Raw genomic sequence first — 22045 nt, forward strand, 5'->3', positions numbered from 1 at the left:
CCCTCTGAGGCTGCTTCCAACACTGCTTTCCCGGACCTGCTGAGGGACCCTTTGGTTCCTGCTTGGTGCCCTTTGGCCCAACAATTTACTACTTTATCTTCTTGCTTTTTGTTATGTTAGGGAAGTTTTCTTCCAACAACTCTTGGACAATATTCTCTTTTTTTTTTTTTTTTTTCTTCCTTTTCTGGAAAGGAAATGAGAAGGGAGGGAACTGGCCCCAACCACCCTCGTTATTTCAGCAGGAGCGTTATGGCCGCTTGTTCTGAGCGTGTGCGTTCCCGCGTGCACAGTTTCCTCTCCCCTATTTTGTTTGGACTGGGGCAAGATGTCATTCAACTTGTAACAATGATCACCGGCCACAGCCAATCAATGAACCCAGATCACTGAAATCCTCTCCGAATAGAAATTCTCTTTGTGTTGCCAGCTCTCCTATAGAAGATACACTTCTGGTCCCTAAAGGAAGTAGTTTATCCTGAGCATTTTTTAAAAAACTCAGTCCTGCATTCCAAAGGCTTTTCCTGGTATGATCTTGAGTTTTTTCCTCAAGCATTTTTTTTTTTAAAAGCATTTTATTGTGTTTAAGGTGAAAGTTTATACCACCAATTAGGTTTTCCATTTAGCAATTTCTATGCAAATTATTCCATGATGTTGGTGACATTTTCCATAGTCATTGTTCTCATTCATTCCTCCTGTTGAAATAGTTCCCAGTGCTCTAGTTTCCCCACCTCCACTTACCTTTCCATCTTTGCTTTAGAGTTATTTTTGACCATCTGATTTCTTATCATTGGTTTTTTGGGGTTTTTTTCAAAGGTTTTATTTTATAATCCAATCTGTTATTTAGCTAACACAGGATCTCAAAGAATAATTTTGGTTTAAGGTTTGGAGTGTATCTCACGACAACTGTCTCAGGGAGTCCTTCAGTCTCAACTGATATAAAAAGACAAGACTTTTTAAAGAATCTGCGCTCAGTTCCACATTTTTCTCTTCTGTACATCTAACATGACTCTGGTCAGAATGGTCAATAGTGACGGTTAGGCACCATCTAGTTCTTCTGGCCTCAGGGTAGATTGTTAATTTCAGCTCAGTTTTGAAGCAACCAATGAGTCACAGACTACCACTTGGTTTACCTGTAATCTCTATTCACAGTGTAAAGAAAGACCCACCACACAGAGTTGGTATTCTAAAAGAACATCTATTAAATATGAAAGTCAGAGTTGTAGTGATGAAACCTAGTTTGTTAGTTTCTGCATTTGCTGCCCAAAGTGAGACTATTGCATATGAGCTTTTATAAACATGATAAACACATAAGAAATCTATTTCCAAAAGGCTATAATAATTTTAAAGAGTGAATGAAGGGAAGAGGGAGAGATCAAATACCAACAACCAAAATGTAAGAGTAGTTGAGCTCAGTAAATGCGGACAGTAGTATATTAGAAAGGTATCTCTATGTCTAGTTGTTTGACACTTGAGCTGACTTATTGAAGAAATCCTTTAACACCATCCCAACGGATATTGGACAGCTCACTGGCTAGTTTCTATTGAAATGAGATGGGTCAGAAGGTGGCATTCACTAAGCAGTTCACACTCACCAGTTGCTCCAAGGGAGAAAGGAGAGGTTGTTAAGCTCCTATAAAGATTTACAGAGTCTTGGAAATACTACGGAGCAGTGCTACTCTGTTTTATATGGCCTCTGTGAGTTGGAACCAACTCAGCAGCAATGGGTTCTTTTGATAGACCAATTTAGTTATGCCAACTCATTTAAACCTTACTAGGAGTCTGTGGCGCTGTGGGCTAATGCATCAGACAGCAAAGTTGCTTGAACTGTAAGGTTGGTGGTTCAAGTTCACCAGTTGCTCCTTGGAAACCCTACACAGGGTCGCTATGGGTCGGGACCGACTCGATGGCACTTAACAACAACAACAGGAGCCCCCTGGTGCTGTGGGTCAGGTGGTGGGCTACTAACTACAAGGTTGGTGGTTCAAACCCACCAGCTGCTCCTCTGAAGAAAGATGAAGCTGTCTGCTCCCATAAAGATTTACAGCCTTGGAAACCCTACACAGGGCATAATGCATCAGAATTGACCTGATGGCAGTGGGTTTGATTCCCTAGGAGACTGGGTTAAGTGCTTCGATACTAGATTAAAGATTGGTAGTTCGAATCCATCCGGATCATCTCAGAAGACAACCTGGTGATCTACCTTGGAAAGGATGCAGCTTTAGAAGTCCTGAGGAGAAGTTCGACTGGACACACAGGTCACCGTGAGCCAGACTCCACCACAGCGAACACAGCGCCCCCAAGTGGTCCAAGTTTCTAATTGTGTCCGCCAGCAGCTACTGCAAAGCCTCTCGTCTCAGTGTTTCTATGAATATGCATTGTTGAAAGAAACCTACAACCACTGGTCTAGTTTTGATGTTTTTGTAACATTATGACAAGGACCATTCTAAATATTCCTATTCTGATCAGATCACGAAGATTGTTGTTGTTGTTGTTGCGAAGTTCTTCTGAATCGGTTCTGACTCGTAGTGACCCTGTACAGCACTGTGACTAAAATTAGTGTAGATGAACTATAAAGGCTAGAAATTGACTTCCCTGATCCTTATATATTGATGTTGTCAAGTGTCATCGGGTCAGTTACAACTCAAAGTGACTCTCTATAAACTTCCAAGGAGCAGCTGGTGGGTTTGAACTGCCGACCTTGTGGTTCTCAGTCCAGTTTTGATCATACAGTGCCACACCACCAGTTTTGAACCTAACTTTATATACAGCAGATATTCAAAGCTCTGCTGGCCCTCAAAAGCCAGGAAAAAAATTCCTCACTCCCAGTTGTCAAAGTGAGTTCTGACATTTGCGAAGTGGCTCTTAGCTTTGTTTTGTGAACACATGATCTAAAACCGCCTTCCAGATGAATAGATTCTGTAAGGATCTTTCTATAGGGTTAGAAATACAGTCTGCGTAACAACTGGGATGAGCATTCCTCATTGGAAGTTGACATGAGACTGAACCAGAGCCCAAGTTGGTTTCAAGTCTCTGTGAAAGTGACCCTGGATTTACCAGGAGGAGGAGATCTGGAGGGGAGGGGAAGAGAGAGATGAGAAAGGATAAGAGGTATAGGCGCAAGGAAAAACAAATGTCTTACCAGGTTCTTGTTGTATTTTGTGATTGTTTTTAAACCAGGTGATCTGAGGCTCTGGTACACCTTTAGCGTGACAGTCTAGAATGGTAGAGTTGCTGATGGTCACCGTTTGGTCACTGAGGTTTCTCAGGAGGTGTGGAGTTTCCTGATCTAGTGAAAGAAAGGGGATTGTGGTTACATCATCAGTTTAATCCTCTCACGGGATGCGCACACTGACATTTGACAGAAGTAGAGAAGTAACAAAACCCAACTCCCATGTTCTCATTTGTACTTTGTTCCCTGCATTTCTCATTTAATGACTAACAGGCTGCTCCCTCTCAGAGAATTTGCGACAATAAATTGAACTTTGTGAGGACACAGTGGGATCAAGAACTAAACTCTCTGTTTTCACATCTCCAACTTGTTTTCTTCCTCTTCTTGGGGGCCAGCTTTGCTAAAGCCCAGGGACTTTGTGCACCATGTTAGGAGGCAGAGGTGACAAGCATGATTTGGAATATAGGCTTGTAAGGAGTGTTCATGGAAACAGATCACATATTTGTTAACAGTTGGGCTTGTATCATTTTGGGAGTCGTTTCATCCATGTGTTTGTGAGGATGTGTTTGTGTTAGTTACTCAACTGACGCTAACCTAAATCGCAAGACAGCTGGCCCAACCGGGGACGAGTTCTTGCCTCCGCTCCCTCCCCAAGTGCAAGGCCAAAGAATTAAATTCAAGAGACAAAGGCACAGGTCTGTCATTTTTGCACTATATAATAGCACAAATATTATATTTTATATTATTTTCTCTTAAAACATACACATATGATACAATACAATTTATTTCAATAAAATGCCAACCAATATAGTACAACAAAATGAATTTAATACATTAGGATGTATACATCACAACATGAAAATCCTACATAGAAACAGCAACACAGACAAAGTCCCGGCGAGTACAGTGTCTCTATTTAACTAAGTAGTAAAGTCAGTCCTGCTGATCAGTAGACTTTCTAGTTAGGCGGGTACTGGATCAGTGGTCCAAATGTCCAAGGTAAAAGAGCAAAAATCAACTCTTACTATCTTTCCTGCCCTCCCAAATCATCCCTCCCGAACCCCCCCAACCTGGTTAGAAATCCTGGAGCAGAAATCAAAAGGCATCACTAAGAGCTACACATTAGGAGTTTCAATGAAGCTGGCTTTCTCGGACCTGTCTTCATTCCTCATCTAGTTCCTACAGCTGTGAACCCCACTGAGGAATGACTCGTGATCCACAGAGCTGATACATCCCTGGGTGTTAGAGTCCATGGCACCTGAGGGAGTCTGCTGAGCCCCAAACCTGTCTCCTGTCTCTACAGGGACCAGGATTAGTGTCCTCGGTTACCCAGGTTACCCAGAACTCGCTTGTATCACTTTGATGTCATGTTGAAGTACCAATGAATACCATGGCAGGGCTATCATCTGTTAGAAGTAAGACACAACTCGTGAAGTTTAGGGTTCCCTGGGGTATGATTCATTCTCCTCTCATTTTATACAGGCTGGAACCTCAAGGCAAGCACAGGGCTAAAGGGGGTGTCCTGATGTATCCAACCTTCTCCTCACCAAGGTGGAATAAATGACGACACATCTCCTCTGCAGTACACCTGCCTTCCCTCTTCTATCTTGCCCCTAAAAGGCAGAGTTGCCATGAATAGATTCCCATGCTGACCTTCTGCTTAGTCTGTCAGAAACCTGCCATTTCTGGTCACTTGTTCATGCCTCGTCACGTTGACATTTTTCAGTAGCAGGGAGCCCATACACGCCAGGGAAACGTGGTAAGGTGGTTAAGAACAGCATCACGTTCCAACTATTATTCAGTGGCTTTGACAGGCGCCTGCCAACTCAGCTCCAGTTCACACAGTCAGACTTCGAATCCATTCTTTCCCCTAGCACAGCTATGATGAAACAATCTCTGGCTGCCCCATCTGCCTCTTTAGCACAAGTTAGTCTGATTACAGGCTCACAACATCCAAATGATTTTCAGAGCTACCAATGATAGCATCGTCACCTCAGGCAGCATTTGGGTTTCCCTGACAAGCGTATTGGAAAACGGTGCTAACATTAAATAAAAGGGCCTTTTATTTGAGCAAATACAACACGAAGCTCTCCCAAAGGCGCTATTTCTATACAACACACTTCAGACAGGAGAAACATAGATGTCTGTTAAATACAGGGTTCTCATGGACATGTATACAGTTTATATATGTATATATGTCTATATATATTTCCCCTTTGTACCCATTTCTCTTCTGCAAAAACTCTCATTTCTGTCTAGTTTCTAAGTGAACAATTTTGTACACGAACCATCCAAGGAATCCTATTTCATCAATTTCCACTTTATACACGACAGTAACACAATTTGACACTTGGAAGCGAGTACTTTGAAATTGTATTTGATAACCTAAGTTGCGTGGTTGAAGTAGATAGCTGATTTCTAAAATTTAACCGTGTGACTGATCCCTTCAAATTGTGACGAATCTGCTTTCATAGGACTAACAGGACATTTCTGCTGGTTATGAATAGCCAAGGATATAGCACCCCATTGGATTCTTGGTTAACTTTTCAATGATCCACCAGGTCCCCTAAATCTTCATCATTTCTCTTCTCCACTTGGAATGGGGACTAAGGATCCAGCCTCATATCCCCTACTCCCTCTAAATTATTCTCCGTATTAGGTTTTTTGTGTTTTTCTCCTTTTCTCTTTTATTCCCACTCCATTCCCCACCTCCTAAAAAAGGAGGTCCAATAATTTCTTTCTGTTTTTTGAAACTCTTTGGAAAGGGATTCATGATATAGTGAATAATTAATTACTCTAAGGAATTGACAGAAGTCATCTCCTGTGAATGCTAAAGTTGCTTGTTCCAATTTAAGGAGGAAATAGTAAATTCTGCCTGCCCATCTCACCATGTTTCCCACAAGCAATCCCAAAATTGGTCCATCTGCTGTTTTAGCCAGGGGTAAAAACAAGGCAGTGCCTGCTTCCTGAGGGAGCACACACACTCCGACTTTGTAAGGACAAAAAGACGCCAGGCCAAAGAGCTATAGGTAAAATTGTAAGATACAATTGATTATTCTTCCCTTTGGTTGACAACTTCCAGGTGACTAATTGTTTTCAGAGCTGCTTGGGCGCTACAGAACTGGCATTCTGCGGGAAATGGTATTGTTTATTCTTTCACACTTGACAAAAGCAATTCCCACGTGAAAGACAAGTGGAGCCGTGGGACAGAGCCTGTTCCTTACAGAAGGAAGCAATCTGGTGAGTTCCCAAGCCTGAAAAGCTGTCCTAGTTATTCCCCTCCACCCCCACCTCTCCTTCCAGTGAACCGCCCGGCCATTTTGCTTCACGGCCATGCTATTTTGGTCCTTACGGTTTGTTTTCCTGCAGCTTGTAAATTACATACACAGAACGACCAGTCAACAATGCAAGTGTAATCGGTGAGAGCGTCACCTCCTGCTCAAACCTCTCCGTGGTACAGACACGTTTTGGTTTTGTTTTAAATGGCTTTGGGTTCGATTTCTTGTACTGTGGCTCTTTCTTAATCCCCATGTTGGGGAAACTCCACAAACCTTTTGTTTATGGAGAAAGTGGGTCTTGTTTTCTTTCTCAAATGGGCACATTGCGACCAGACGCTGGGAAGACAGCACAAAACCTCTGGGCAGGGTGGTTTTGACCTTCCTGGATGAATCTGAACATGGTACATTTTTGAACGTCATCATTTTTACACGGTGAAGTCCTTTGGAAGGATGACGAGGGGACAGGCACATTTCAAATGAAGACTTGGCCCACTTTCAGATGCTGCCAGCCAGTCTAAGTGGGAAAGCCTTTCTCGGGACCCCTCTGGTAGCTACTTAGAATGGTAGGAGATGAGCAAAGTGGGGTTGATTTGACTGGACCTTTGTCCTTCAGCTCATGAGAAAGCATTTGACATTTCTGAATGACACCAACATTCGCCGCCCACCCCTTTCCCCCACCCAGGACCCAATTTAAGAACTCCAGTTTAAGCTCAACGTGCTTAATGTAAAAAAAGAAAAAAAAAAAAAGCATTTTCAAATAAATAAGCATTATAACTTTCTATCCAGGTGCTATTTACAAATCAAGAGCAGATGAAATAGTCCAAAATACAAATACAACCAGGCAGGGATCCTGACAAGAACCTCCGATTCAACCGGACTCGTCCTGAGCTGGAACATGAATGTATTCATTGTCCATCTTTGGCAGAACCCCAGCCTCTGTTTAAAATGGTTCAGTTCGTGCCACTTTGAAACATACAGGTTAACAAGCGGTTGCCATCAAAAGTGGAAGGAAAGGGGTCAGCCAGTCCCCTGTTGTCGTGAATCAGCAGGAGAAGACAGCAAAGAGCAGACATAGAAATGAAGCGCAGGGGACCCTCCAAATCCAAAGATGCACCACGTCAGGCACAGAGAGCAGAGCCCTGAGGTCTCAGTAGGACTCCTACCATCTCCAAACTCAGTTTTGGGAGGAGCATGTCCTCGAAGCCGAAAAGTTAGCAACCGTGACAAGAAATCAAGATGATATGAGACAACTCTTACTTGTCAACGAGTCCTTTAATGTTTTACATTACTTTGTGTGGTACAATCACTCCTTGTGCGTTTAAATTTGGAGATCCGAGAGAAAACAGCTTTTCTGTTGCAGTGCTCACCTCTAATTGTCACTTCTATCTTCAGGAGAACGTCTTCCCCTGTGAACACGTTCCTGGATCGGCAGGCATAGGTGCCTGAGTCTTCCAGGGAAACGTTTTTGATGGTCACATTCAGTGTCGTGGAGTACTCTTTGACAACTGCCATTTTTTGCTTGCTGATACTATGGTGCATGGTCCGGTTATTCAGGGTCCGAAGTCGAATCCAAGTGATGTCTCGGTATAAGAACTTGTTAACTGTGCAGGACAGTTTCAGGTCCTCGCCTTCCGTGGGCGTTTTGTCCAAGTGAACATGAAAACCATTGGGCACATCTGTAAAACAAAAGAAGAAAGAACTTCATTCACAGTAAAAGCAGTGTTGTCTCATGCTTCTAGACTCTGAAGAGCTATTCCAACACAAATTCTCTCAGCCTAGCCATTACAAGAAGGAGCGTTGCTCTTTTAACGTGGAGAAAATGGATCAAACACAGCAGGTAAGAGGCAAAGAAGTTCATGCCGTTCAGAAAGGCGGCAGAAAATGCAAAACAAGATAGATGCTTACTGTTGTTGTTGTTAGGTGTCGTGGGGCTCACAGCACAACAGAACGGGGACACTATGTCATCCTCACAGCTGTCATGTTTGAGCCCACAGTTGCAGCTACTGTGTCAACAACGTATGATAGGATGGTACTTTTTCCTCATTGGCCCAAAGATGCTCTTCAAAGTGGATTTTATTTCCCCCTAACTTGGGATGATAACTAGGTTTCCCATTCTTTTATCTGTTGAAATGGGCAATGGAAGTGGGCAAAATAATGAAGAACCATTTGTACTAAAGACTAAAGATGCTTTTCTGATCCAAATGATTCAGAATAGACTGCTGAGTGGAAGCAAGTGGAGATTTGTTGTTGTTGTTGTTATGTACCGTGGAGTTGGTTCCGACTCATAGCGACCCTGTACAGGGTTTCTGAGGCTGTAAATCTTTACGGGAGCAGACCGCCTCATCTTTCTCCCGTGGAACCGCTGGTAGTTTCGAACTGCTGACCTTGCGACTCGCAGCCTGATTCGTAACCACTACACTACCAGAGCTCCCAACTCATAGCGACCCTACGCACAACAGTGGAGACTAGTAAGTCCCACGTACGCACGCGCCAGATTTCCTGATGCCAATCAAACCGACTTTCATCCTAAACATTTCCAGTGGAAAACAACGACTTTTCTGGAATTTCCTGTCCTTCTTACTGCTGTTTCAGATGGCCACCAGCAGTCTTTGCTGGCACACTGGGTTAGATGAACCAGTTTACTTACTTGGGTAGAAAACAGCAAAGATTTCTTTGACAATCCAGGCAAGCAGTCTAAAAGACAGTTGCCCAATTCCACAGTGGGGTCGGGGTGCATGGAAAGTCATTTTTAAGAAATTGAATTTATTCCCAGAAACATTTTTAGCACTTTCTAAGAGTGACAAAGTCGTGCAAGACCATTTTCTCCAATGCCACGTACCACCTCCAAATCACCTTCATTATGCCTCCAAGTTCTTCTCCTACCCGGGACCGGCATTTTAACTTTTGGGTTGCCATTTTGGACTGTTTTCCCAAAGGACTTCTATTTTTTTTAAATCCTGGTTACTAGCCCCTGAATGTATCTGCTCTGCAAACCTTCCCATCACTACTTACTGGTGGTGATCTGCATTTGAGCAAAGAATCCGGGCCAACATTCTGCAAAGTACTTTGAAGATGAAAAGTACTATGTTGTGCTATTATTATCATCATCATCCTCTGCACACAAAGCTATAAAGAAACCTTTAAACCTTAAGGGGACAATAGTCCAAAATTAGATGTCAGATCAACTCTTTTCCTAAATCTCACTTTGCTTGTTTTTTCTGATTTTGTTAGACTTTGGCTTTATTATAAAGTGTCACGTCTGAAGGAATGCCAAGTATTCATTTGAAACCTGGGAGCGGTGGGTCACAGCGGCTTATGAAACTGTCAGTGGTTGGGAGAGAGAGGAGACCAGTGGAGGCTTTCCTGCTTTTAAGATGAAAATCTAAGAATGTTCCAGAAGAGAGGAGTTGCAGCTGACAGTCATTTTTAACATAACCCTGTTGGTGTTGTTAGGTGTCCTAGAGTATAGTGACTCCAGGGGACAGAGTCGAACTCTGTCCTCATCGGATTTCCTAGGCTGTCATCTTTACGGGAGCTGAGTACCAGGTTGTTCTCTTGGGGAGCAGCTGGGGGGTTCAAGCCACTAGCCATTCAGTTAGTAGTTAAGCATGTAACCAGTGTGCTCCTCAGCACAGCAGTGGACCATCAGAAACTCCAGCTCTCATTTGCCATCTTGTTTTGACTGGGGACGTTTTCCAGGCACAAGAAGCAAGGCACACGCCATTAGTTTCTGCACAAATATTAGAGCCAATGTACCGTGTGCCGGTGGCAATCGAAGCATTTCTTAAAAGACCACAGCGTTTCTATTTATGAGACCTCCTTCTGGTCGTTAGAACCCATGAACCCAAGTAACACCATTGAGGTCATGAAGAGAGCTTCTATTTACTTTAGTGATTTGAAACTTCCTGTGGAAATAGCTCACAGGTTCCCTGATGCAAGATTTTGTTTATCTTTGCCAAGCACCACCAGGAATCTCAAAATAAAATGCATTTAAGTGCCATTGGAAGACCAGGAAGAGAGGGCAGAGATGTTCCTGTTTCACCCTCAGTAACTGCGAACACACCCATCACCCCGCAGAATGCCAGCAAAACAGCAAAAGCACACACGTTGGAACAGAGAAGAAACAAGTCAGTTCTGGGGTCTGTCTGTTCGGCAGGGGACGCCATCACTGAAGGGAATTAGGTTTGGGCTACCACATAGCCTCTTGGAGATGTGGATCTAGTTCTCAGTACAGGGCCCTTTGGTATCTTTTTTGGATCCAGGCAAGATGATAAATAAAATGTCCTCAGTGATTGAACAATGCAGAGGGATTTTCCCTTAATGCATGTTGGTATTTTGTTTTGTCTTTTTTAGCTTGAGTGAAACTGCAGACCCAAGAAAGAATTGCCTTCTAGTGAACGTGAGAACAAGAAACTTTCCCCCACTTTTAGTGAAGTCTCTATTGCAGATTTGGCACAAACATCCTTATCATCAATTAGCATCTTTCACACCCCCGGCATCTGAGGAGATGCCAGGGCAAAGAATCAGCCCTTATTTGAAAGTGACATTCAGCCCAAGACTAGGTGACAGTCACCCACTTACAAAAGTGGGTGTTGAAAGCGCGGATATTTTGATGTGCATGTGGATTAAGTTCATGAAAGAAACCAGCGAAGAAATGGAAAGGAGTGACAGAGATCTCATGCATCTGGTGGGAGTAAGACCCGTGTTTCCATGAGTAATGTAGTTCCACTGGAGTACTAGAAGAGTGTTCTTTAAAAAGAAAGTCCGTGTTTACTAGAAACTGTGCATCTTTCAAGGAGTTGCTCACAAGCAAACCAAACGCACTGCCATGGGGTTGATTCCAACCCGTAGCGACCCTGCACATCAGAGCAGACCTGCCAAGCATTCCGGGAGCAAACAGCTTCATCTTCCCCATGTGGAGTGGCCGGTGGGTTTGAACTGCCAACCATGCTGTTAGTAGCTGACGCTTAACCCACTGCCCCACCAGGGCCCCTTTCAAGTAGCTGCAAATGCCCAAGTTGAGTCCCTCCAGCAGAGGATGGGAATGGTGTCACGGTTTAGCAGTTTCCATTCACCTGGGAGGCGACTGAAAGTGTCCTGCTTTCTAAGGAAGTGCAACGTGGTTGAAATGGGACTCTGTAAAGACCCAAACCTAGATTTATTTACTCAGGCAACGACAGTTTTCTGTTTACTTTTACATTTTGAAAATCCTGCTGCTGTTATCAAGAAGCAGGGACAACGGACAACATGCTTTGAGTGTGCAGTCATTCTTGTCTGAGTTCTTCCCGCCCCCACTGGTGGTGGTGGTGGTTGGTTGCGTGCCGTGGAGTCGGTTCCGACTCATAGCGACCCTGTACAGGGTTTCCAAGGTAAATCTTTACGGCAGCAGAAAGCTTCATCTTTCTCCCGTGGAGCAGCTGGTAGTTTCGAACTGCTGGCTGTGAGGTTAGCAACCTGACTCATAACCACTACATTACCAACACTTTTCAAAGCATTCCCTTCATGGAAGCAAGAAGAGTTCATCGCTCAGAAAACGAACACGAAAGGGGCACCATGCCTAAGAACGTCTTCATCCCACCTCTAAGAAGACTATATGGTGGGACAAAGATGTGAGTGAGAAACAAAGAAAGAAGAGAAGAATTCATTTACAAACACAAGTGTGAACATAATTCCTAAGATCCGTTATCAGAAACAGAGCTTCCCCAAACCAACCCAAAGCCACTGTATTGAGTTGATTCTGGCTCACAGTGATCCGGTAGGAGGGAGAGCATCTGAAATTTGGAGCAAGCCTAAGCCAGGTGACTGGGCTTGAGGGGTTCAATTTGTGCTCAGCTGTAAAGCTCCTGAATTTCCAGGGAAGTATGTATGTTCAAATAGGTATGTTCAAACTACATGCTCCTAATCCCTTTAATTCGCTGCAGAATAAGCAGTGGACTGCTAACTGTAAGATCTGCAGTTTAAGCCCATGAACCACTCCTTGGAAACCTTGTACAGCATTGTTATGAAGCAGAACAGACTTGACAGCACTTAACAACGACAATTCCTTTTTAAGGGCTCGTGTAGAAACAAACCACAAACTGTGCTGGTGAGCGGAGGGATTTCTGCCTGGGACTCTTTTGACAACAGCGTCATACACAGAAATCGGATGCAGCTATTAAAAACTGGGCTAGGCAAGACATGGGCGCTGTAATTAATTCTGAGCAGCAATGAACCTCTTGGCAAGAAGGAAATGGTCAGTCTTAGCACATCCTTGTCCAATTCTTCCCTCAGCCCCAGGCATGAAGCACCCTAACCTGAGCCTTTCATGGCTGTATTACAGCTGTGCCCCTGTAGGGTCCCACTGACAAATGGTGGTAGGGCTAATTGGAATCCCATAGTCCCTCTTCAAACAATCTCAAGCAAGTGGTCCGTTGGCCCAGTGACAAGCCTGCTTCTCAGTGTGCGCAGTGGCCGAGGGAAGACTGTTGGCCCAAGTGTGGACAGTGGGAATGTGTAGGCTAGGGAGGAGAAGGCAGGTGAGCCAGGGGTCAGTTCCTTCTACATGACCAGGTGCTGCTCCATGCTGCCGGGGAACTCTGAGAAGCCCCCAAATTCTCAGTCTGTGGGTTCACCATGGGGGTACAGTAGTCTGCAGGAAGTTGGAACACATTTAGCAGCTTGTGAGCTTCATTTAACACTTGGAAGTGGTTAGATATACGGTTTGTGGGCCTCCTTTGAAACGCTTGCCTTGGCTCTGGAAATGGCAGAGGAAGGCTGTCCTCTTCTCTCAGCCCATTCTGATTCTGTCCTCCCCAAAGAGTTACCTCAAGCCTGGCTTCCTCCTTAGAGGCTTAGAGCCATACTCTCCAATACAATGCCTACGGAGCACTTGAGGAATGGCTAATGAAATTGGAGAACTGGATCTGGTCTGTTTGATTTGATTGCATATTGAAACGATAGCTTCCATGACATTACTTCAGCACATACATGTTAATACTAAGACAGTTGGATGGAATATTTCTTGTTTCTTGGTTGCTAGAACATTATACTGATGGCTCTTCAAGTGCCCAGCACAGAGCTGAAGTGTCCTGCTTAACAGCCGTGGTGGTAGTGGTGTGCACTCAAGTCGGTTCCACTCATAGCAACTCTGAATAGGGTTTCCAAGGATGGGTTTGTACCACTGACCTTGTAGTTAGCAGTCCAGCACTTACCCTACACTAGTACTCACTGGACTTCCACCAACATGGTGGCTACCCATTCAGAACAGAACAGGAGTTGCTCAATTTGAGGGGACAGTAATCTGGGTGAGAGAGTGGCTATGGATTTAGGTGCTAACTCATTCCCAGCTTAAATGCAAGGGACCTTCAAAAAGTTCATGGAGAAATTCCATTCTTTCTTCCTTTCATTTTTCCATGAACTGTTTTGAAGCCCCCCTCACACAAGGATGAATCCAAATCATGAGACTGATTTGTAAACAAACTCTTTGACATCTCTCCCTGAATCCCCCCTTCCCATAAAGGGATTTGCAGACACATAGATACTTCCTCCTTACAATTCCCTGATCTGAGACCACAGTGGTTGAGTTGGCGTGGCGGGCTCAGCTGTGTCCCTCTCTTTAACTGTCCCCTGCTCTCTTCGCATCCGTAACAGGAGGGAGGGAGCCATCCGGTGACGTTCTCTGGGAGTCTCCTCATGGCTGTCTCCCACGGCACTGCTTCTCAGGGGCTGGGTCATGCAGAGATCTGAGGACCCCAGGTCTCATGCAACCAGACATTCTTATTTCTTTCTGGAAAATTCTAAGCAACTGCTGCAGCCTGCCCCATGCAGTGCAAAGTTTCCAGAGAGTTGGCAGGCCACCTAGGTTTCCTCAGAAATTGGGGGAGTATGGAGCCAGGCAATTGTTTTTATACTTTGAGCTACGGACTTCCTTCCTGTGCCCATAGAGGGACCCAGGGAGTGTCACCTGTGTATCTTGGAAGCTTAAAGACTTGCAGTGACCACCAAGTAGAAGGCTAACGTATTTAAATGCTCCCAGAAGAGAGCATATTTACTACTGAAAACAAGGTTCAGTTTCAGGTTTCAGTTGAAACTACTTACGTGGCGAAACAATTAGCTTCGTAGTTAAAATAAAAACAATCATGTTATTGTATCACATGTCATGTTATAGTTCCCATGATAGTTAGTGAACACCTGTCTGAAGAGTTCGTATGTTAGTCTCTGCGCTCAGTCCTGAATCGAGTTCAATAAAGGAATGCCACCATCTCTATTCACAGTTCGCCCAGGGAGGAGACATACGAGGGGGATTCAAAAAGTCCATGGGAAAAATGGTATGAAAAGAATGGAATTTTTCTACAAACTTTTTGAAGCTCGCCTTCCCCCCTTGTACACAAATAACTCTTAAGAGAATTCAGGGAAATAACTCTTTAGGAGATGCAAGGATGTTGAAGAATTCTGTTCCTGAGAGCAAGGATGAAGGCACTCAAGGTCTGACAATTCTATGGAGTGGTGTGTGTGTGTGTGTGTGTGTGTGTGTGTGTGTGTGTGTCAGATAAAGACTGCTTAAGCATAGCTGTAGTAAAAGCAAACAGGATGGAGGAGAGACGGAGGTGAGTGGACTCTTCTCCTGGTGTCTGTCACTTGACTTACCTGTGACATAAAAGCTTATGTTCCTTTTCAAAGTCCCTACTTTATTGGAAGCCATGCAGCTGTAGATTCCAGAAACTCTAGAGTCAGCCACAACCAAGGTGCTAGCCGTCTGCAAAAGAAAAGGAAACTTTAGCCAGCAACAGGGGGAAGAGCCATTCCAACATCCTTAAGAAACCTCTGACGGCTGATAGGATGCAACCATTCCATTCATTCAGCAAAGACAGTCTGCCCTGGTGGTGGCGGTAACCAGACAGCTGTCGCCGTGTGAAGCCCCAGCAAGAATGGAAAAATAACAGGAAAGCAGGTCCTCAGGAGATCGGGGCCTATGGCATCCGACTCCTATGAGGGTTTCAGGGTTATTTATCTCCTGTTGCCGGTGTAACGATTACAGACCAGAGCCGGAGGCACAGGGCTGCGTGCCCTAAATGATGGGAGGTGCTCAACTCCACCTCACTGAGAGGGACAGGTGAGGGCCCGGCCTTCCCTTCCCTACAGTATGGGTGACCTGGGGTCAGGAGCAAGGACAAAGACACAGGCTGGCTGAGTTATTTCCTTCTTGTTGTTGTTGTTAAGTGCCGTACCCTGTATAGGGTTTCCAAGGAGCAGCTGGCGAGATTGAACCACCGACTTTGCAGTTCAAATGACTTTGTGGTCTGATACATTAGCCCACAGCGCCACATCAGGACTCTCTTAATGTGCTAAAAAACCGTGATGGTAGTTGGAGCAAAGTGCTGGGTTCCAACTCATAGCGACCCTATATAGGGTTTTCGAGGAGCAGCTGGTGGGTTTGGACCATCAACCTTGCGGCTAGCAGTCATTGCTTACCCTCCAGTGCCTCATCAAAATGGGATTGTTGTTGTTAAGTGCGGTCGAGTTGGTTCTGACTTACAGAAACCCTGCACAGGGTTTCCAAGGAGCGGCTGGTGAACTTGAACCATGGACACTATGGTTCAAACTGACCTTGCAGTCCAGTGCATTATCCTGTGGCGCCACACCAGGACTCAGAAATGGGGTTGTTGTTGTTGTTAAGTGCCTGTCAAGTTGGTTTTGACTCATAGCGACCCTGTGTAGGGTTTCTGAGGAGTGGCTGGCGAATTTGAACCACTGATCTTGTGATTCAAAACAACATTGAGGTCCACTGAATTATCCCACAGCACCAACACCAGGATGCCTCAAAATGGAATTGTTGTTGTTGTTATTAAGTGCCATCGAGTTGGTTCCGACTCATAACGGCCCTATAAAGGGTTTCCAAGGAGCAGCTGGTGAGCTTGAACCACCAACCTTGTGGTTCACACCAATATTGCAGTCCAGCGCATTAACCCACAGCACCACACCAGGACCAAATGGGGTAGGTAGTCCCAAATGGTGTTGAGGGAGACCAGAGGCAGGAAAGTTCATTGTGGTTGTCGTGTGTGGACTTGTGTGAATGACTTAATTCTCAGTTCTGTTCTGGCAATTCTGCGTCTCAGACATGAAGACAGAAAAGATCACAGAGGAAAACAAAAATATTGTCCGATTAAATTTTAGGATTGCTCTTTCACAAGTTAGAGGTCAAGCTTACATGACCTTGAAGCGACATCCTAAAATAATGAAAAGAACGCATGATATTTTATACAGTTTAAAGGTTGGGGCCTTGTCTTCTCTTAATAGAAAAACGAGCAATACAAAACAAATATTCAAGAATTATTAACCCAGTCTTACAAAAAAACCCGCCAAATAAACCCCAAACAGTAATCAGTACTATTATATATGAAAAAATGCAAGAAACTAGTAAATTTCTCATACTTAAAATTTCAAAACAAAGCCCATTCAGCTACTTATACATCTTCACAAACTGTCTCCTGGAATCACTGGTCCCTGGCTGTAGAGGCTGAGGTGACACTTTCAGACTAATGGGGTCACCTTTCCAAAGACTCTCCAGGATGAGGAACATCAACTCACTAAGTGGTCTGGTCACTGGGCAGGATCCTAACGTTTTTCAGACTTGCTAAATTGGTAGCACAGGGTTTACAAATCGGGCTGCTAACCTCAACGTTAGCAGTTCGAGATTATCATTCATTCCCGTGGGAGAAAGATGAGGCTTTCTGCTCCCGTAAAGATTTACAGCCTCAGAAACCCTAGAGGGGGGTCGCTGTGAGTTGGAACCGACTCCACGGCACATCACCACCACCACCAAATAATGTATGAATGAGCCCTGGTGGCGCATTGCTTAAGTGCTCAGCCGCTAACCTAAAGTCTGGCGGTTCCAATCTCCTAGAAGCTCCTTGGGAGTAAGACCAGGAGTTCTGCTCCCGTAATGACTGCCTAGCTACCATGACTATGAAGTACTTCTATGTCACATGGCATGTCAACAGCACCCAACAACAACAAATAAGGTGCTCGTCCCTTTACTAACGCTCCGCTAGCCAATAAATGTCTCTGATCTCCAGATCAGGAAGACCAAAAAAAGAGACGCTCCTAGTTTTGTCCTGCCGACCTATGGGCTGTTTTTACTTGGATCTATGTACTTTTCTCGAGTCCTGGTGTGGCGCTGTGGGTTAATGCGCTGGACTGCAAAGTCTGTTTGAACCACAAGGTCGGTGGCTCGAGCTCACCAGCTGCTCCTCAGAAACCCTATACGTCGTCACTATGGGTTGAAACTGACTTGATGGCACTTAACAAGAAGTTATGTTGTGTTTTAGTTTACAGGTCTGTTGCTTCAAATTCTCTGTCATTTTCTCTATGGACTGCACTGTGAAGTTCCTGGATCCACAGGAAGATTGACGCAAAGACGCATGGAGATCGCCAAGGAAGGTTGGGCCTCCAAATGCTGACAGGAGACAAGAACGTTTCTCCAGAGTGAGGGAGAGACCATGTGGACTCCTTGGTTCTGATTCTCTGGGAGACTTCTCAGAAGCAGCTGAGTTTGAGTTCCTCAGAGAAAATAAAGGGATCAGTTTTGAAAAAAAATGATGGTTTATGTGGGTTTACATCTGCACATCCAAAGATACAGCATCTCAGCAATTTCCACATGGCTACATCTGTCAGGTGGTACCACCGTTTTCGCTACTAGGTCCACACTCCGCCACTACTGTCCTCTTAAGTGCAGTGTGTCCTAAACACCCCAGCCAGCCTCAGTCTGATCTCACATAGATATTTCTCACAACGCTCAAAGCAGGCCTACTTTCTAATGAATATAAGCAATTTGGGAAGGTTTTGGTGGATAGTGTTGGCTACAGGTTTATTAAAGATTATTTCAGGGTAGCAGTTTTGCGGGGTTCATCCAACTTCCCTGATTTTAAAAAATGTTCATGAGAATTTGAAATTTTGTTCTGCATTTGGCCCCTCTGGGTCAGGCTGTTTCTCTAGAATCTTTGATCAGGCCTTTCAGTCATGGTAGCTGGGCACCATCCAGAGCTTCTGGTCTCCTGGGAACGGAGGTGGACACGTATTCAGTTTCCTCCTCCGGGAAATGAGTTTTATATGATTGTGCCGTCTTTCCAGCTGCCACCAGGTTAGTCGTTCCTTTCATGCTACTACTCACAGGCTTCCCTTCTGTCTGGTCCTCTTGCTTTCATGACTCTTCCGTGGGTAATACAGCAGTTAAAAGGAAATAATAATCCAAAAGTTTTCATCCCCCACCTCTTAGGAAGATCAGTGATTCAAAGTATACACAGAGGCCTGAGCTCCCTTCCACACACTTCCTCCTCCGCTTGTTTGCATGAATGTTTTTCTACAAGAGAGGTTAATGGGCCTATTTGATCCTCAGATAAAGAAGTCTTCTCTGTCACCATCCTTCAAGCTGACTAAGAGTGGACACTGCGTCTCCCCTTTAACACCTGGACAATACACCTTCATCAAACCAAACCCAAACCTACAGCCACTAGGAGGACAATTCTGACTCCTAGCAATGCTGTAGGACACACTAGAACTGCTCTCCTGGGGATTCTAACACTAAATCTGTACAGGAGCATGCAGCTTCATCGTTTTCCCATGGAGCAGCTGGTGGATTTGAACTGCTGGTGGATTTGAAAAGCAGTCCAACACTTAACCCACATTGCCACCAGAAAGTCTCACCTACCATCACAGTCCCTATTAAAATCAAAGTCGAAAATGACATGGAAAATGGTATTTTTTTTGTTCTTGGGTTCCTGCATGTAGCCCAGTAGGGCACCTCACAGACATTATCTCATCTAGGGTCCCCCAAAGCCCTACAAAGTGGACCCTGTTGCCTCTCGTACAGAACAGCAGCTGAGAATCATAGAAGTTAGTGACTTTCCCAACAGGGCCGCAAATAGACCCAGGCTGAATTCATGCCTTTTAGTACCTCTGCTCTTAAACTCCGTGCTGAAGTGACTCTTGCCTTAAAACATAAATCTATTGGTAAAGCTGTGTTTACTCTTTGGATTGGGTTTCTCCTTGAGAATCTCCTCTCGAATTGCCAGAGATGAGTCATATAAGCTAATTCAACTGTGTATAGAAATTCTCCCTTCCTTCTTTCGTGGTGGTTTTACACACACAGACACACACACATACAAACACACACTCTGCCAGCTGGTTTTCAAGGCAAACACTATCAACGTGGTTTGAAAAATCTGACTGACAGATGAAAATACCATGATTAAGGAGAGCATTTCTTAAAATAAAGTGAAATAATTTAAATCCTGTGATCAACTGTACGAAAAATTATGTGGTGGCACTGTGGGTTAGACACTGGGCTGTTAACCACAAGGTCAGCGGTTCAAACTCACCAGCCCTGTGAAGGAGATTAACGAGGCTGTCTGCTCCCATAAAGATTTACAGTCTCAAAACCCTCGATAGGGTCACTATGAGTTAGAATACACTCGGAGACAATGGGTTTTGGTTTTTCTCTTCTCCCAGATAATATACAAGAGAGCTTCAAAAACTTCATGGAAATTGGCATTAAAAGATAACAGGATTTGCTCAGGGATTTCTTTGAAGCCCCTTTGTACATTTTAAAGTAGTATGTTTAGACATATGTTCATTTTGACCATTGAAGTGTACCCATTTTACAGACTTCAAGACAGGGACTTAAGTGTGGTGTGTGGGTCAGTGCGGTCTGGCCGGACTGGAAGGCAATTTCTCAATGGGCAGTAGGTCTCAGTGTGTGACCTATGCAACAAATGAGACAAAAGGCACAAATCCATGCTCAAATGCCTAATACCAAATATTATTGTTTCAAGAAAAAAAAGAGACTCAAAATAGCCTAACAGCTGAGTCACCAAACACCAGCTTAAGACTTTCAAAGAGGAAGTGCCACAAAGCTGAGTTGCAGTGTGTATCTGAATTGGCAGTCTTCTCTTTGATAAAAGGGCACCCAAAGGGACAGCCAAGGGTGCCTGCATTATTAGTTTCCACTTTCTAAAAGAGGGAAGAAGAATAAGAAAGCAGAAGTCCTAAAATAAAATGAGAAATCCAGGTTTTCACATCAGTTGTTGTTAAGTGCTGTTGAGTCAGTTCCAACTCATAGCGACCCTGTATGTTTCCGAGGCTGTGTATTTTTGTGTGAGCAGAAAATCTCATCTTTCTCTCCAAGAATATCTGGTGGGTTCGAACCACCAACCGTGTGGTTCACAATCCTATGCCTATTGTACAGAGCTTCTTCTTGTCGCTAAATGCGGTCAAGTCTGTTTCGACCCATAGCGACTCTGTATAGGCTTTCCAAGGAGCAGCTGGTGAGTTTGAACCGCTGACCTCAAACTGACTTTGCAGTTCAGCGCATTAGCTCCCAGTGGCACACCAGGACAGAGCTTAGAAGAGGGGAAATGGCAGAGTTTTTCCACATCCACTTACAACTCACAACAAAAGCCTCTCTTTACATGTACCCATCAACCTGCAGCTTAGATGATTCTGTGGTTGGAATTAGCAGCCTTTGGCCGGGTGGGGTGGGGTGGGGTGGTTCCAGCCTAAATTGATTTTACAGAGATGGATTCATTAAAAAATAAAAAGATTGTGTTTTTGGTGACGTCATCTCCAGCAGTTTAGTTTTCCTTTGACACAAGCCGATTGGGGACGTTGGCTCCAATCCTCATAATGTGTGGGCATGCCGATGATCTTTAAATCTGATGGCTCCATTTTCATTACTCTAGTTTCCCTGTCCCCTTACAGTACCATCGTTGTTTTAAAGTACTGTTTGGTCTCATCGAGGGGACTGTTTAAAGGAGTACAGTGCTTACATTGGTGTAAAGTGCCACTGAGTTGGTTCCAACTCATAGTGACCCTGTGTAGGGGTTCTGAAAAGCAGCTGGTGAGTTTGAACCACTTATCTGTGGTTAGCATCCAGTGCTTATCCTATAGTGCCACCCCCAGGATACTCATTATTTTTTTAACTGATTTGCTGTTTAGCTACAAGGTGAACTCAGGGCTTTACTTTTGGCTTCTGGTTTGACAGTATCTCAGGACAGTGGTTCCAGGGAGCCCTCTTGTCTCACCTGATCAAGGAGGTCGGTTTATGGGAAGAGACAGATTCTTCTTAAGAAACTTAGAAAGTTGCTGTTGTAGTTAAGTGCCATCGAGTTGGTTCTAACTCATAATGACCCTGTTTAGAGTTTCCAAGGAGCAGCTGGTTGAACCACCGACCTTGTGGATGGCAGTTGAGTGCCACACCAGGTTTTATAATTTTTAGCCTCCATTTGCCTTGCAAGCACCTCAAGGATTCAGAGATTCGAAAAACATGCTAAAGTCCATTCTCTGGGCTCTCATAGGATCCATGGGCACTCATAAAAACCAGTCAGGTCCTGTAAGTCTGAAGTTTACTCACACATCTTCCTTCCTTCCCTTTTCACGAAGCATTAGTAACTCAGTGATACAATGGGGTCGTGCCTCACGGAATGGAATGGGTGGGATGATGGGTAATTCAGCCGAATTTCCAGGAGTCAGTTTTTAAAGCATCTATATATGGAACAATGATTTTAATCTCGGGATGTTTCTAATATAGCTTCCTTGTAAATGTTTCAGGGAGAAATCAAAGTCCATG

At 44.4% G+C, this 22045-nt stretch overlaps 1 protein-coding gene across 1 annotated transcript in view; it reads right to left on the reverse strand.

Moving 5' to 3' along the window:
* The window catches only part of FLT1 (fms-related tyrosine kinase 1), a 183446-nt gene that overhangs the window by 73523 nt on the left and 87878 nt on the right, over positions 1-22045 (reverse strand). The window contains exons 12-14 of the mRNA XM_006832043.1: positions 15070-15178; positions 7812-8120; positions 3137-3283 (exon numbers count right to left, since the gene is read on the reverse strand). Of these exons, the coding sequence (XP_006832106.1) occupies positions 3137-3283; positions 7812-8120; positions 15070-15178 (565 nt within the window). The remainder of the gene's footprint in view (positions 1-3136; positions 3284-7811; positions 8121-15069; positions 15179-22045) is intronic.

The sequence above is a fragment of the Chrysochloris asiatica genome, unplaced genomic scaffold, assembly GCF_000296735.1.
Source record: "Chrysochloris asiatica unplaced genomic scaffold, ChrAsi1.0 scaffold00005, whole genome shotgun sequence".
Lineage (NCBI taxonomy): Eukaryota > Metazoa > Chordata > Mammalia > Afrosoricida > Chrysochloridae > Chrysochloris > Chrysochloris asiatica.